The 14,122-nt window shown below is 40.3% G+C and overlaps 1 protein-coding gene across 4 annotated transcripts in view; it reads left to right on the top strand.

The window, feature by feature from the left end:
• FAM168B (family with sequence similarity 168 member B) overlaps nt 1–8,389 on the top strand; it is a 30,713-nt gene extending 22,324 nt beyond the window's left edge. For all 4 annotated transcript variants that reach the window (XM_008165828.4, XM_008165829.4, XM_065556074.1 and 1 more), the window contains 2 exons: nt 567–692; nt 3,307–8,389. In XM_008165828.4, the coding sequence (XP_008164050.1) occupies nt 567–679 (113 nt within the window). In that variant the 3' untranslated portion in view covers nt 680–692; nt 3,307–8,389. The remainder of the gene's footprint in view (nt 1–566; nt 693–3,306) is intronic.
• The last annotated feature ends 5,733 nt before the right edge of the window (nt 8,390–14,122 follow it).

The raw sequence follows: 14,122 nt of genomic DNA, 5'->3' as shown, positions 1-14,122 counted from the left end.
GTGCTCTCTTCATTACCTTTGTATTTTTCCCAGTTTCTTTGTGTGGGGTAAGCAGCAGCAACTAAACATTAGTAATTTGTACGTGAAGTGCTGTAGAAGGAAATTGTTAGGATTCTGGGGTCCCAGTCTGTTGCCTTCTACAGTCCCTTTGACTATAAAACCCATTTGCACAGACAGGAACTAAATGATACTTACCCTAGTCAATTTTCTTTTGCATCAGGTGTTCCTACAGCACACAGAGCCTGCTGTGAGGAAAAGTATTTTTCAGTGTATAATGTGTGCTTGTGGTCTGGAGCTGCTGCTAAGTAGTTATTCACTACTTAAAAAAATATCTAAAAATGCATTGGACAGAATATCAAAGTGCTCTTGTTGCATAAGCATTTGAAGGAAGGTAGATGGAATTGAAAATGTTAAGATACAGATTCACAGAAGTTTCATATTGGTATATGACAAAAGATGTACAAGTTCTGATTAATATGATTTTGGTTTTCAAAATGACTGTAATAGTGTTGAAAGGCATATTTGTGAAAAATATTTAATATAAAAATGTTTTGTTTTTCTCCTAGGTACTTTGTTGACAACTCATTCCCCAACTCCAGTAGCCCCTCATCCAGTTACTATGCCCACATATCGGGCTCCAGGAACACCAACCTATAGCTATGTGCCCCCACAGTGGTGATTATTCTGGCAGTGTAAGTTACCAGTGCCTACAGTTGAAACAGTGGCCTGTATATAAATGACTACATGACTGCAACTTCTTTCATGGAGATTTCACAGGCATTAAGATATTTGGGGGAATTTTACAATATGCCAATTCAGTGAATAGGGATATAAGTAGACTATTTTGCCTAAATGTCAGTTCGTTTTGATTAAGTTGTGTAGGAGGAAGGATGTTTTTTAAACACGTGTCTGTCTTCTGATGAGACTTTCTTTTTCTGCATATTCATCTAATTGATGCCTGCATATAGAATTCCAAATGATCTATTTCTCAAAATACAGCATTTTAATTTGCGCAGCTGTAGAAATGTTAGGTTTGCTGAATCCAAGACCCTGTGGGGTCTATATGGAAACAGGCTAGTTTGCTCAGTGATTTGAGTTTTGTGACAATTCCTGAATCCAACAACACTGATCCATGAGTGAAAAAATATGTAAAACATGGATGTTGGATCAGCTTAAATAAGGGGGCTATTTGGATCAGTATAAATAAAGGGGCACTTCATATTTCCTTATGGATGAACATTTCCCAGAAAGAGAGGCCATTTACTAGTAAGCATAAGAATCTGATCATTCCTATCACCCAAATTCAGGTGGGTTTAAATTTAAATTTTAACTGTTTATAGTCTTCATGGAAAAATCATTACAGTCTGTAGCACAGTTTAAGCTACACGTGGAGAGAAAAAGACTTGTGAAATCTGCTCTAGATTTCTACTGATAAAAAAAGTTAATTTATGAAGCCAGCATATTATACTTTTTTTTTTTTTTTTTAGTTTCAAAGGGGAGTGCTGCTTAAAATTGACATGGCTTATTGTTCTTACTCTTTTGGGGGCCTGATTCTGCTTGTGTTTCACCAGTGCAAATCAGGAGTAACTCCACTAGTGTAAATTTTATGTTTATAAAACCAGTGTGAGAGCAGAATCAGGCTGGCTCCCTTCATTTATTGCTCTGTTAAATGTTTATAACAAGTTAAGACAAAATCTAACTGTCCCCTATTTTCCATGCCCATTTCTATGATTGGAAGTCAGGAGCTCACTGATATGTTCTGGTTCTGCCACGGGCTCATTGTGTGCCCTTTGAACAAGGCGCTTAACATCTGTTCCTCGTTTGTCAGATCTGTAAAAAGAAGCTACCGCTACCACTAACCTCTCAGTGGTATTGGCTTAAATATCTGAAGTGGTTTGCACTTACAGCACCTTTCAACTAAGAATATGCTATATGTGTACTTAGTGACAACGTGCCATGAGCACAAGGGCAGAATTGTTAAGGATAAGTTTGCATATAACAATGTACACATTGTCCACCTATAACCTTTCAATATGCAGTTAGTGCAGTGGGACTGATTCTGTAACCCTTGCTTACATAAAGTTTCCAATGACATCAGTGGAAACCTTGCTGGAGTAAGCTGTAGGATTGGGACCATTATAATAAACTTTCATCTAGCATGTTTCATCTGCAAATCTTATTTTATGCTTTCCTTTGTACTGTTCTTCTGAGGCAAAGAAGTAAAGTGACTTTTCTACGGTTCCACAATAGATTAGCTGAGCAGGGACTAGCACTTAGCTCTGCTGATCTATATATGTGGCTTTTTGCATGATAAGTTGTGACTCCAGGCCAGCATTATGACCATGTCACCAATATAATTTCTGCAATATCGCAGTGGAATGATTGTTAAACTTCATCAGTGTAAGCTTATCTGAAGGGAGTGTCGTTTGTATGAAACACAATGTGTGCACAGGTCTATTTGTAAACATCTTATTACTTCATTCCAAATGTATCAGTTTTAGTAACTACGATTTTCTTAAGGTAATTTCTTCAGTTGCTCAGTGCTTTAGTTGCTAAGTATTAAAGATTTTCTTCAAATGAGATGTGAAGGAAAAGTATTATGCTTTGACTTAAAACACTTCAGTGGTGGTATTAAAAACTGCCTGCATTTGGAGCAGTTAGCCATTTTTATTTGGATTTTGGCAAATCTGGAATGTCTGTTCCCTTTTGCTTGTGAAGTCGGTGGAATGTCACTGAGGGGTTTGCTTCTGAAAACCTAATCCTTTTTTGTAGCAAAATCTGTGCCAGCAATCATGTTATAAATAGCATTTGGGGTATGAAATTTGTAGGAAAATCTCTTCACTGCCAAAGCTACTTAAATATAACACCTCAGTGGATGTTGGATGTGTGAGGAAAACAAAGGGTCTTGTGTTCAGGATTGTTGCAGTGAAGTACGAAGTACTTGAGTGTGCTACAAATTCCTCAGTGGGAAAATTCAAAAGCTAACAAATATTTTTTAAATCAAATACTTTGTCAGTGACCTTTTAAAAAAAAGTCTAGTCAACGTAAGATATTCTAGTAATAAAAGCTGCTGTCCCCCAATTCACCCCAGTTGGTGACTTAAGGGGCTGTGAGTGGATGGTGGGTTTACAGCATAACTGCTATAAAGTAGTATTAGGTTATAGTTTATGCCTTTAAAAAAATCAATCTATTTTAAATGCATAACAGTGTAGAGCTTGCAGCATTAAACTAGATTCTGGGATATTAACTATGTTTTACTTTAACCAAGTATGAGTATCTATCTTGCCTCTTTCTCTCTGAATGTAGGTTTGAAGATGGGAGATATGCAATCAAGTAATTGAGGTTTAAAAGTTGGTGCTGAAGCCCTCATGCCTCCAACCAGGACTTTCTTTCTTCTGAATGCTTTCAACACTTTGCTAAACACTACTAATTCCAGATCACTGAAGATTTTTCCAGTGCTGCATATCTTACATCTTGGAACTCCAGCAGTTAGTCTTAAAGCAAATCCTGTTTTGTGGACTGTCTTGCAATTTTTTAGCTAATTATAATGATAAAAAAGGGAGTATAAACTTATTCTGATCCATATCTAGTTGAATGCATGTTAAAAAAAAAAAAAGCAACAAAAAAAACAAAGCTTGCTCATGCAGTGACTGATGCAAAAACCATATGCAAAATCCAAAGGAACCGAAAAGTATTTTACAACTTGTATCGCTAATGCACTGTTGTAACATATGCAGGGTCTTAAAAGGTAGAATCGTGAAAGTGAATTTCTTTATAGAATACCATAATATACATCAGATAACTGCTTCAGCCTTTTTGGGTTGATGGAGTTGCCAGTTAAAAGGGGGAAAAAATATTTAAGTGATGTATTCCTTTCTAATTAAATTCAGCTAACGCAAATTGGAGTGACTGGAAATCGAGTCTGATGAGCTGTAGAAATCCTGCACAGAATTAGTTTACCACATTTAACCTTTCATTTCTATTATATGGATGCAGTGTTACGTGGACATTCTTAAGGATCAGAATGGAATGGTGAATGAAGTTTTGTGTGGCCAGTTAATGAAAAATGTGAGTAAAGCAGCCTTCCAAGCTGCCCATATCCTTAAGGCAAATCTGCGCCATTAGATGGGGTGGTAACACCATATATGTATATATAAAATGAATTCTGGCTCCTGAAAAAAATACATGGTGATAGAATCAAATTTTCTTTGGCTTCAGTCCAGGAAATCCATTCTGTTTTTTCCTAAAGAATGTTCTAATCAGCTGAAAATGTATGTGCAGTTGACGCAGCTTGCTTTTCTAATACTTAAGAAATGCTAGGGTTTTCTGCAACCAACAGGAGGAGTTCAACTACATGTTATCCTGAAGAAAGTTTGTGTGCTTGTTAAGTGTATTAAAGGGGAACAAACCATTTTAACACAATTTCCTTTTAGCTTATATTACATGCAATGTGGTTTATAGGTGCAGTATAGCAGGACTGTTGGAATGTAGAGATTTCAGAAAGTTTTTCCTTTAAAAAAAAAAAAGTAATTGATCATAGTAGGAGTCATTCATTGGTTACAAAATTGTTGATGTAATTGTTGGGTAATTTCCTTCTTTTACCTCTTAAATTGCACTTGGAAAGCATGCAAATTAAGACTGACTGCAGATTAGTGTTTCATTGCAATGAGTCATTTCTGGTATTCTTGCTCGCAGCTTCAATTTTTAAAAAGTACCTCAAAGCAAATGCTGTGGGGATAAAGGGCTAGCCTTGGAACCCATTTGTATACCAAAATCATTATGGGAAAGATTTTAAATTTTTAAAGTTGATATTGCACAACAAAATCAAGGTTTTTCTGAAACCTGCCTGATTTATGATTCCAGTAAGATGCAATTTTTTTCCAGATACATCCTGCCTGCAATAAATTATGCGGTAAATGGTTATAAAATGTTGTTCCCTTTTAAGAGTTTACATAGAGGCATGTCAGGCTGTAGTGTTTGTAGTCTAATTTCCATCCAAAAATATTTTTTTTTTAAAATTGTGTATCAACTTGGGTTTTGTGTTGAAGTGGTCTGCTCCTTCTACAGGTTTGGCAGCTACTTCAGGGTAGCATCAGTGCTGATTTAATGCTGCCATTCCCATACTCTACCCTGGTGGGAGGCGTATGCAACCTGAATGCCCATTAGAGGTTAGAGTCTTCAGTAACTATTTTTTACAATAAGCACTCTTTGTATTTTTTTACTTCCATGTTTTGTTTTATAAAGTTTAGGATTATTTTGCATGGATCACTGTAAACAGACTACCCCTTATTGCTAATGCCTTTAACATAACTATGGTGTTAACTAGAAGTACTTTAAAACTTACTCATGAGCACTTACTACAGCTTAAGGATTTCCATATATTTGTATATGGAGCAGAGAATTACCCCAAACAAACGATTTGAATCTGTACTGCTTTGTTCAAGTCTGTTTAACAATTCCATTTGTGTAGTAGGTTTGCAGCATTGACTGGTCAAGTGCTCCAGAGGCTGTAGTGAACATTAATGCAGTTTAGCTAGTTTAGAGTGAGAGTTTCATTGTCTTTGTATGTTTTTAATAAAAATACTTGAGGTGTGAAACAATGCTGTCTTGGGGAGAAGCTATAGAGAACAAGTTTTAAGCTTTGCTGTCTCCAGTCTTGTTTCCCAGCGATAACAAAGCTTTGAAACCCTAGGAAAGAACTTTCATGAATGCTGTGTTAGATAAATAGTTATGGAAAGAATATAAAGTCCTATATATTTGCTCTGACTTCAGATTCCTAAATGTTTCCTTGGAATTGTTGTTTCCTAATAGTACTGTTCCATAACATTTAGGGGGTCTCGCTTGAGCACTTTTTTCTAAGTTGCATTATGGGATTCATCCACAAAGGGGAAATGATACCTTTTTTCTTGCAAAAGGTATGGCACCTTCCAGATGTGATATAAACTAATGGGAGGTTTGAGTTGTTCTCCAGTAGTGTAAGGGAGTAACCAAAAGCACAGTGGTGGGGGAGGGGGTGGTGTGTATATAAACAATCTTAATGGCATTTTGTTGCAAATAGTGGAAAGCATGGATATGAAACTGTAATAAAAATCATACATTACACAGTGGGGTGGGGGGTCTTATGAAACATTCTCTCCTGATTTTTCTATTACATTCCCTATTTAAAATCCTGTATAGCTTTACACACATAGACACAGTACGTGGCTGCATTGGAGCTTTCAAGAAAATGAAAGGGCTCTACTGCAGTAGAAACCAGTTCAAATCAAGCTTCTCTGAAACTTTTATGGCAGCTTCATAGAATAGAATAAAAATACTACTACTTTAAACCTGTAATTGAAGACAGCTATTACAGCAATAATATAAGAGAAGTCTAATGTAAATTTTGGATCTAACTTCAAGTGTTGCATTTAAACAAAGTATTGTTAAGGCTGAGGAGTTTCCCGTGTTGGTAACATCTGATTGTGTCTCTTAAATATAGCAATGAAATCAAGTCATTCTTGAAAATGGCTAAATAACTGGCATCAGAAGCTGGTAGCCCTAATCTGTAGTGTGGTCATTAACCAACGAATAGGAAGGAAATAGAACTACTTCATTATTTTAAATCTTGTTTATAAACTTATTTTAACCAACCATTTCCTGTTGAAGTTTTAGAAGACGTACAGAATTGTTTTTTGAGTGTACTATGCAAGTTAAGGGCTTAGATGCAGCGATAGATGACAAAAGTTCATAATTTGGGATTCAGTTGAAGTCCTTCCTCCTGCCACCTCACCCACTGAAAAGCCCCGTAAGTACAACCATGTCTTAGTGTTTTCTGACTTACAGTTCATGGTACAGATATGTATAACAGGGTACTCCACATTGATTAGTCTTTACAGAGCAATCTAGCTTAATGTCTACAGAGAGAATAGGCCACTTACCGTATCGGAGCCAAAAAAATGTTCAGAATTTTGACTCCAAATAGCTCCCCCAGTGCTTGGACACAGTATTGGATACCATTAGTTTTGGCCTTAAACATGTTAATTTTGCCAGAATGGAGAAATGCAGCAATCTTTTGACACAATCATTAACTGTAGGTTTAAGACCATATAAGAGAATAGAAAATACCTTTTATGTGAAACCCACACTTATAGGCACAGAAACAGTGATGTGATATTTCAGTTAAACTTCTGGGAAGAGAGGACAGATTTCCTGATTGTTATTTGCATAACTTGAAACTAACCAGAGAAAGAAGCTTGGGCTGGTGTCTTTACACACATTTTATGCCTACTCTTCTCCAGCAGGTGTCACTATAGGATAATTTACTATTTCTGGAGGTTTGAAACAATCCATTAATCCCCAGTTTAAAATGCATTCTGTTAATGGAAAACCTGTTAAAAAACATAAGGAAGAATTAAACTTGTCCATGTATTTCTAATTAAGGAAGCATTAAGCAGATAAGTTTTACCCACTGTAAGCCTCTGTACACACAGTTGTGAATGTTAATAAGGAAAAAGTGCAGTGAGGTAGGATCATTTTTCACTAACATGCCTCATTCAGAATGTTCAGGCCTGTTCAAAGATTTCCTCTTCTAAGCTAGTGAGGACTTCCCAGCAGGTGCTGTTTACCCTGTGAGTGTGTAGGGAGGAGATGAGATGAGGCCACTAGTGTTGAGGGGAGGAGGGGGCTGGCATGGAGGAGGAACAATGCTTAATTGGGGTGTGTGGGGGGGAAATCTCTTCCCTTGTCTCTTGAATGTGACATTTGGAATTATCGGACTACCACAGTGTTGAGTCCACTTGTAATATCAAATATTCTGAACAGTTTATAGCCTGAAGCTCCAACATCAAAAAAGTGAACGTCACTTTCCCAGGCCTGTTGTGACTTTTGGGACTTAACAGGCAAACTGGGAAAGCTTCTTTAGCTGGCTGCTGTACAGACTTGTTTCAAGTAGAACGGATTTGTTAATGATTTTTTTTATTGTAGTGCTATTATTGGCTGCCCTCATATCTACGATTTTGGGGACGGGGGAGTGCATGCAACAGAAGTACAAGAGGCCCCAGTAATAGTTCTCCATGTTTGTTACAAAATAGGCACAGGTTTCCTTTTTTATGACTTTTTTTAAAACTGTCTTACAAGCAGTTATATTGGTACTTTTTTAAGTTTAGGTAAATGTTGTCTTCCAGAATAAGTTTTAAAGCATCACTCACTTCTGCATTGAACTATTGCATCAACACACAAAGGAGTGGAGATTCCATTCTGAGCCAGTTCAATTATGTGTAAATTCATACTTTTTTATTTTTATGCAATCCAACGAGTAGATGAGCTCAGATTTAAATTCTTAAAAGCACGTTTATTGTAACAAGAATTGTTATGTATTCAGTTTTCAATAAAGATTGACTTGTGTTGCTTATTATGGTCTCTTGCTATTCTGTTTTTAATAACGCTGGTCACATTTTTATTATTTAATTGCTGACTGGCAGCATAACAAATGTAACATGTTAGAATAACTTCCTTATCAATTTGCTGGTTACTGTACTTAACTGATTAGCTGAATATTTTCTTCCCTTCCATCAGTTAGCTACACTTATACAAATAAACTCTCTTGTGGTGCCTTAAATTAATAGAATCCCTGCTAGAATTCTAGCTCTCCAGTTGGGTCCAGAGTAATTTGGCTCCATAGTCTGCCAAGGGCTACCCACAATTGCAGGTACTGCTCCCTAATTTCAGCCCTGGGTGTGCCTGGTGCCCAAAAGGCGTCTGGGTGCAGAAGAGAGAAATCTGCCCGGCCACCAGAAACAATGAAGTGCTTCACTTAGCAGAGTGGGAATAAACTTCCCTGTAGAAGCAGGGCTGGTGTAGCTCCATGTCATCCCCTTTGACATCTCTGCCTTACTGGTACAATTTAGTCCTTAGAGTATAATGAAAATGTGTAACTGTATAGCTCAGTGAAACCAATGAAATGCACATGCATTTTCACAATGCCTTAGTGTTTGTCTTGTATCTGGGATTCAGTGATCTCTTAAAGGCAACAAGCCTGGAGTAGGAGGAAGTTTAGGATTAGGTTATTCTCTTGGGCTTGCCACACAAGCAAATTCACGAGTAGGAGTGATAAAGACCGCTAGTCTAGTCCTTTTTCCTTTAGAGGGCAGGTGGCTGTAAACATTCCTCAGTTCATGGCCAGGAAGCAAGACAAAGAGTGAAACTTGAACATTATGACTTTGGCGTATAATGTTTCATATAAGAGGATCAGTATTTATTTTAGGTTTCTGACCTGAAATAGTTTAGTAATACTCCATCAGAGCAACATGGATTTGAAGAGAGATGGGAAGGTAGTACGACACCATGGAAATCTTACTGCAAGTGCAAGTTGTCTGGACTTTAAAATTGCATAGGGTTCCCTGTTCCATTATGTACTTTTGCAGTTATCAACCAGCCTAAACCTCCCATCTGTGGCTGGGCATTTAACTTCTACTAGGATGTTTCTTGATGAGTTTTTACCTCCAGTTAATTGATTGCCAGTGGATAGGGTAAACTACAGATGTTTGGGTGGTTGTGGGGAGAGTCCAGACTAGTTTTTACAAACACATCAATGGCATTGAGTTAATTGTCAATCAGCTAACTTGAGAGAGAAAAAATTAGTGAAAACAATCCCTCCACAAAACTACCAGAACCTGAATTGTATTTGGAGGTGGGGGAGGCGGTGATGTGCAATTATGCTAATTCTCCCTCCCCCCAATCTCATAAATTAACAAACACTTTAGTGCAAAGGATTCTCTTCCCTCCCCCTTCCCCTGGGTAATGGCCAGGGTAGGAAAATCTATTTTTTGGCTGAGGTTTAAATATATTAAGATACAAAGAGCCTTCAACATTCTAGAAACATCTCTGTGCAGCTTGGATAGCAGTCAATGAAAAAAGCAGTCTGAAAACTGCTAGGACAGTGATCACCAGCAGTAGGGCAAGAACCTTTGGGGTTTAAATTTTCCAATAGGCAGTAAAAATGTATGCCTCCCTTTGAGATCCTTATCTCCAGCTGCCAAGATGACGGACAAGTCAGCTAACAGTGGGAGGTGACCACTCCTGCGAACAATCACTGCCTTTGCTTCTTGGTTTGTAGTGGTTTCAGAGGGGACATATTCACTAGGAGAAAGTCCCACTGTTCTCAGTTTTTATTTTTAAAATTTTCTGGGAATTTATCACTGTTACAAAAATGGAAAAAAAAGGGTGAAAATCTGTTCAAAAACTAATATTTCCTGGGTAAATATTAGGGAACAGGAGGACAGAAAAAAGCAACACATAGAAAAAAGTACTGAAAGTAAAAGCAGTTTGATGCTGTTGCTTATTTAATGAACTGTACAGTACATTAACAGTACTAACTGTGGCAAGGCACCACCTCAGTCTCATTGGGCTTAGCACTTCCCCCGCTGGCTGTGGAGGGTTCTGGGGTAAATCCACCCCACTCTGACCCATGTTGGGCTTCCCCCTCTGTTCTCTTATCGGTATTTTCAAGGAGTGCTCCTCCAGCAAACAAAAAAAACCCAATTTACAAACAAAGAGGGATACCTTTCCCGGGGCGGGCAGGCAGGTGTGGGGGAGGGGTTGTCCTGTTGTTCCCGGGTGTCAGTCCTTCCCCTAAACAGGCAGTCCATGTGGTTGTTTCCACCTTGGAGAGCAGCAGCCTCTCACAGTACTGCTATTAGACCTGCAGCAGCTTGTCATTCCCTCCCACACCAGAAGAGGGGTTTTTAAAGATTTCAGGCAGCCCTTAATTGGACTCAGGTATCCCTAATTGACCTGAGGTAACCCCTTCTCAGCTTATAGGGAAAGGGCCTTTATCATTCTAGGGCTGACATCTCTCTCAAAGAAAATGAAAGGAAGCAAAGGAAAAAGACACTTGATTTAAACTGAAACGCCAGCCTTCTCCACCCAGAGAGAACCAATGGCAAAGAAACAGCTGCTGGAGCCAATTCCCCATGGATTCATGGCATAGTGTAATTTAAAGAAATAAAGGTGTCTATTTAGGACAAAATGCAAAAATTATAATAAACATAATAAAAATCACACTCTTGCATCTATCCCAGCCTGACTTTCACAGTACATATAGGCACGTGCATGTGTGTAGCTTCTACTACATAGCCTCACATTTACACTTCAGCTAATTTATTATTAACCTAAACACACCTAGCTAATGTACTGGCTTTTCTTAACCTAATCAGTATCTTCACTTACTTGACCAGTCTAAAATTTGGGTGAAAATTGGTAAAAACCATGTAGCAGCTTTTGTAAAGCCTGGAAGAAAACTGGAAACAAAAGGCCTGAACTGTTAGTTCCCTGAGAGGCTTCAGCTGTAATAAATAGGTGCTAGGTCCTGATAGAGTAGCTACACCTTGCACATGGGTTGCAAGATAGCCCATATCCAAGCACAACAAGTGTGATGCTTTTGTTTGCCTATTTCAGGGTCACATCAAGCCATTAGCTATGCTGCTTCAGATGTAATGGAATAGAACCAGGGTCACGTGACGATCACAAGCGTTTACACAACACTTAGAGGTCTCTGGTAGTCATAAGAAGCTTCTCTACTACGTGTATCGTAATGCTGGGTATTGCTGGCCTGTTGGTGATGGGTGAATCAAACTTGTCAGCTACAACTATTATTCCTATTTGGCCAACTAAATGTTGCCAAACAAAGTGGACCTGAAAAATGTTAGGCTGCCAAGTCATGTAGTTAGATATCTGCTGAGAGCATGTCACGTCACCCTGTTGCTTGATTTGGACTCTTACCTTCAGCTGTTCTGCAGTCATTTGTAGTAGCTTGCTGCTTTCTGGACCAGAGGAGAGAAACATAAGGCTGTTGGTAAAGGTACCAGACACTTTATAGGCTAAGAAACCTAATAAACATACTTGCTTATAAAAAGAATCGCCTCTCTGAAGTCACTTGCTTGAGTGGGATGGGAAAGAGACTAAAATGATGGAGCAGTAACTTCCAATCTTTACCCCTCCTCTCACTTATGCTTTGGTTCAAATCCCTATACTGCACTGATGGAGCAAGCAGCGAGACAGTCTTCTGAATGCAGAAATAGCAGCAGGAGACTTTCTATAGCACTAGGATGCAGTCAGGCACAGAGCCACCCTCATGGCCTAAAGCTGATGCTAACACAGGAATAATTATATGATTGTAATGGCCAGGAGAGAAAAACAAAGGCTTGGACAATGCTGCAGTCAACTGAAGCAAACTTACCACCTAATTTCCCCATGACCAAATAAGGCATTGGATGCTCTAGTGCACAAATGTTAATGTTGCTGAGGTCAGAGTTAGATGAACAGGGTGTGTGTATTGTGTGCAGGGCAGTACAGGGGAGGAGAAAGGGAGCTCTTGGTGGAGGTGAGTCTGTCATCAAGACCAGCTCTACACTACAGGTGCTACAGCCTGCAGCTATGCCACTGTAGCGTACCACACTGTAGCTGCTGCCCATATCAATGGAAGGGATTTTGTCTGTCGCTGTCGTGAATCCACCTTCCCGAGCAGCTGTAGCTAGGTCGGGTGGATGGAGGAATACCTCTGTTAACCTAGCTGAGTCTAGACCAGGGGTTGACTTAACTATGGCCTGGGCAACACTTGCAGATGTACAGCGCTATGAGTTAAACCTGACTTTGTGCAGCTGAGTAGGGAAAGCACTGCAGTCTGTCCACACTGACAGCTGCCCAGCGCACTGTCGTGGCCACATTTGCGGCAATTGCAGCGCTATTGGGAGCGGTGCATTATGGGCAGCTATCCCACAGAGCACCTTTTCCCATTCTGGCGCCGTGGGTTGTGGGAAGGGGGCGTGGGTGCAGGGGATTCTGGGTCCTGTCCCAACACCCCGTGATGCATCGCTTGGCATTCCAGAAATCCCTTTGTTTCTGTCCACCTTTGGAGTCCTCTTTCAACGGTTTTTGTGCAGCGCGATCTGTCTGTAGGAAATGGAGTCCGAACTGCTGAGGCGTATGCTGACGAGTCTCACCAGCACGTCACGTTTGGCTGTCGAACTATTCCTTAAGATCCAAAGTGACAGTGCGAGTGAGGGTGAGCAGTTCGACGATGCTATCGAGCCGCGTAACGCGTACGACACGAAATTGCTTGTGGCATTCACGGACATGCTCAGCACTGTGGAACGCCGCTTTTGGGCTCGGGAAACAAGCACCAAGTGGTGGGATCACATCGTCATGGAAGTCTGGGATGACGAGCAGTGGCTGCAGAACTTTCGGATGAGAAAACCCACTTTCATGGGACTGTGTGAGGAGCTTGCCCCCACCCTGCGGCGCAAGGACACGAGATTGAGAGCTGCCCTGCCAGTGGAGAAGCAGGTGGCTATTGCAATCTGGAAGCTGGCAACTCCAGACAGCTACCGGTCGGGTCGCCCACCAGTTTGGAGTAGGAAAGTCGACCGTTGAAATCGTGTTGATGCAAGTTTGCAAGGCCATTAATCGCATCCTACTCAGAAGAACCGTGACTCTGGGTAACGTGCAGGAAATAATGGATGGCTTTGCACAATTGGGGTTCCCTAACTGTGGAGGGGCGATAAATGGGACGCACATTCCTATTCTGGCACCACCCCACCTAGGATCCGAGTACGTTAATCGGAAGGGGTATTTCTCTATGGTTCTCCAGGCGCTTGTGGATCACCATGGGCATTTCATTGACATTAACACAGGCTGGCCCGGAAAGGTGCATGGCGCACACATCTTTCGGAACACTTGGCTGTTCAGGAAGATGCAGGCCGGGACTTTTTTCCCAGAGCGGAAGATCATGGTAGGGGAAGCTGAAATGCCCATTGTGATCCTTGGAGATCCCGCTTACCCGTTAATGCCATGGCTCATGAAACCCTACACAGGGAGCCTTGACAGCAGCAAGGAACGGTTCAACTACAGGCTGAGCCAGTGCCGAATGACTGTGGAGTGTGCCTTTGGCCGTTTAAAGGGCCGCTGGCGATCTCTATATTGGAAGCTGGAATTGGCCGAAAACAGCATCCCCGCGGTTATATCCGCATGCTGTGCCCTCCATAATATTTGTGAAGAGAAGGGTGAAAGCTTCACTCAGGCATGGACCTCTGAGGTTCAACACCTGGAGGCTGAATTTGCACAGCCAGAGAGCAGGGCTATTACAGGG

Source organism: Chrysemys picta, chromosome 9, assembly GCF_011386835.1.
Source record: "Chrysemys picta bellii isolate R12L10 chromosome 9, ASM1138683v2, whole genome shotgun sequence".
Taxonomy (NCBI): domain Eukaryota; kingdom Metazoa; phylum Chordata; order Testudines; family Emydidae; genus Chrysemys; species Chrysemys picta.
This window is presented reverse-complemented; position numbering and strand designations above follow the sequence as displayed.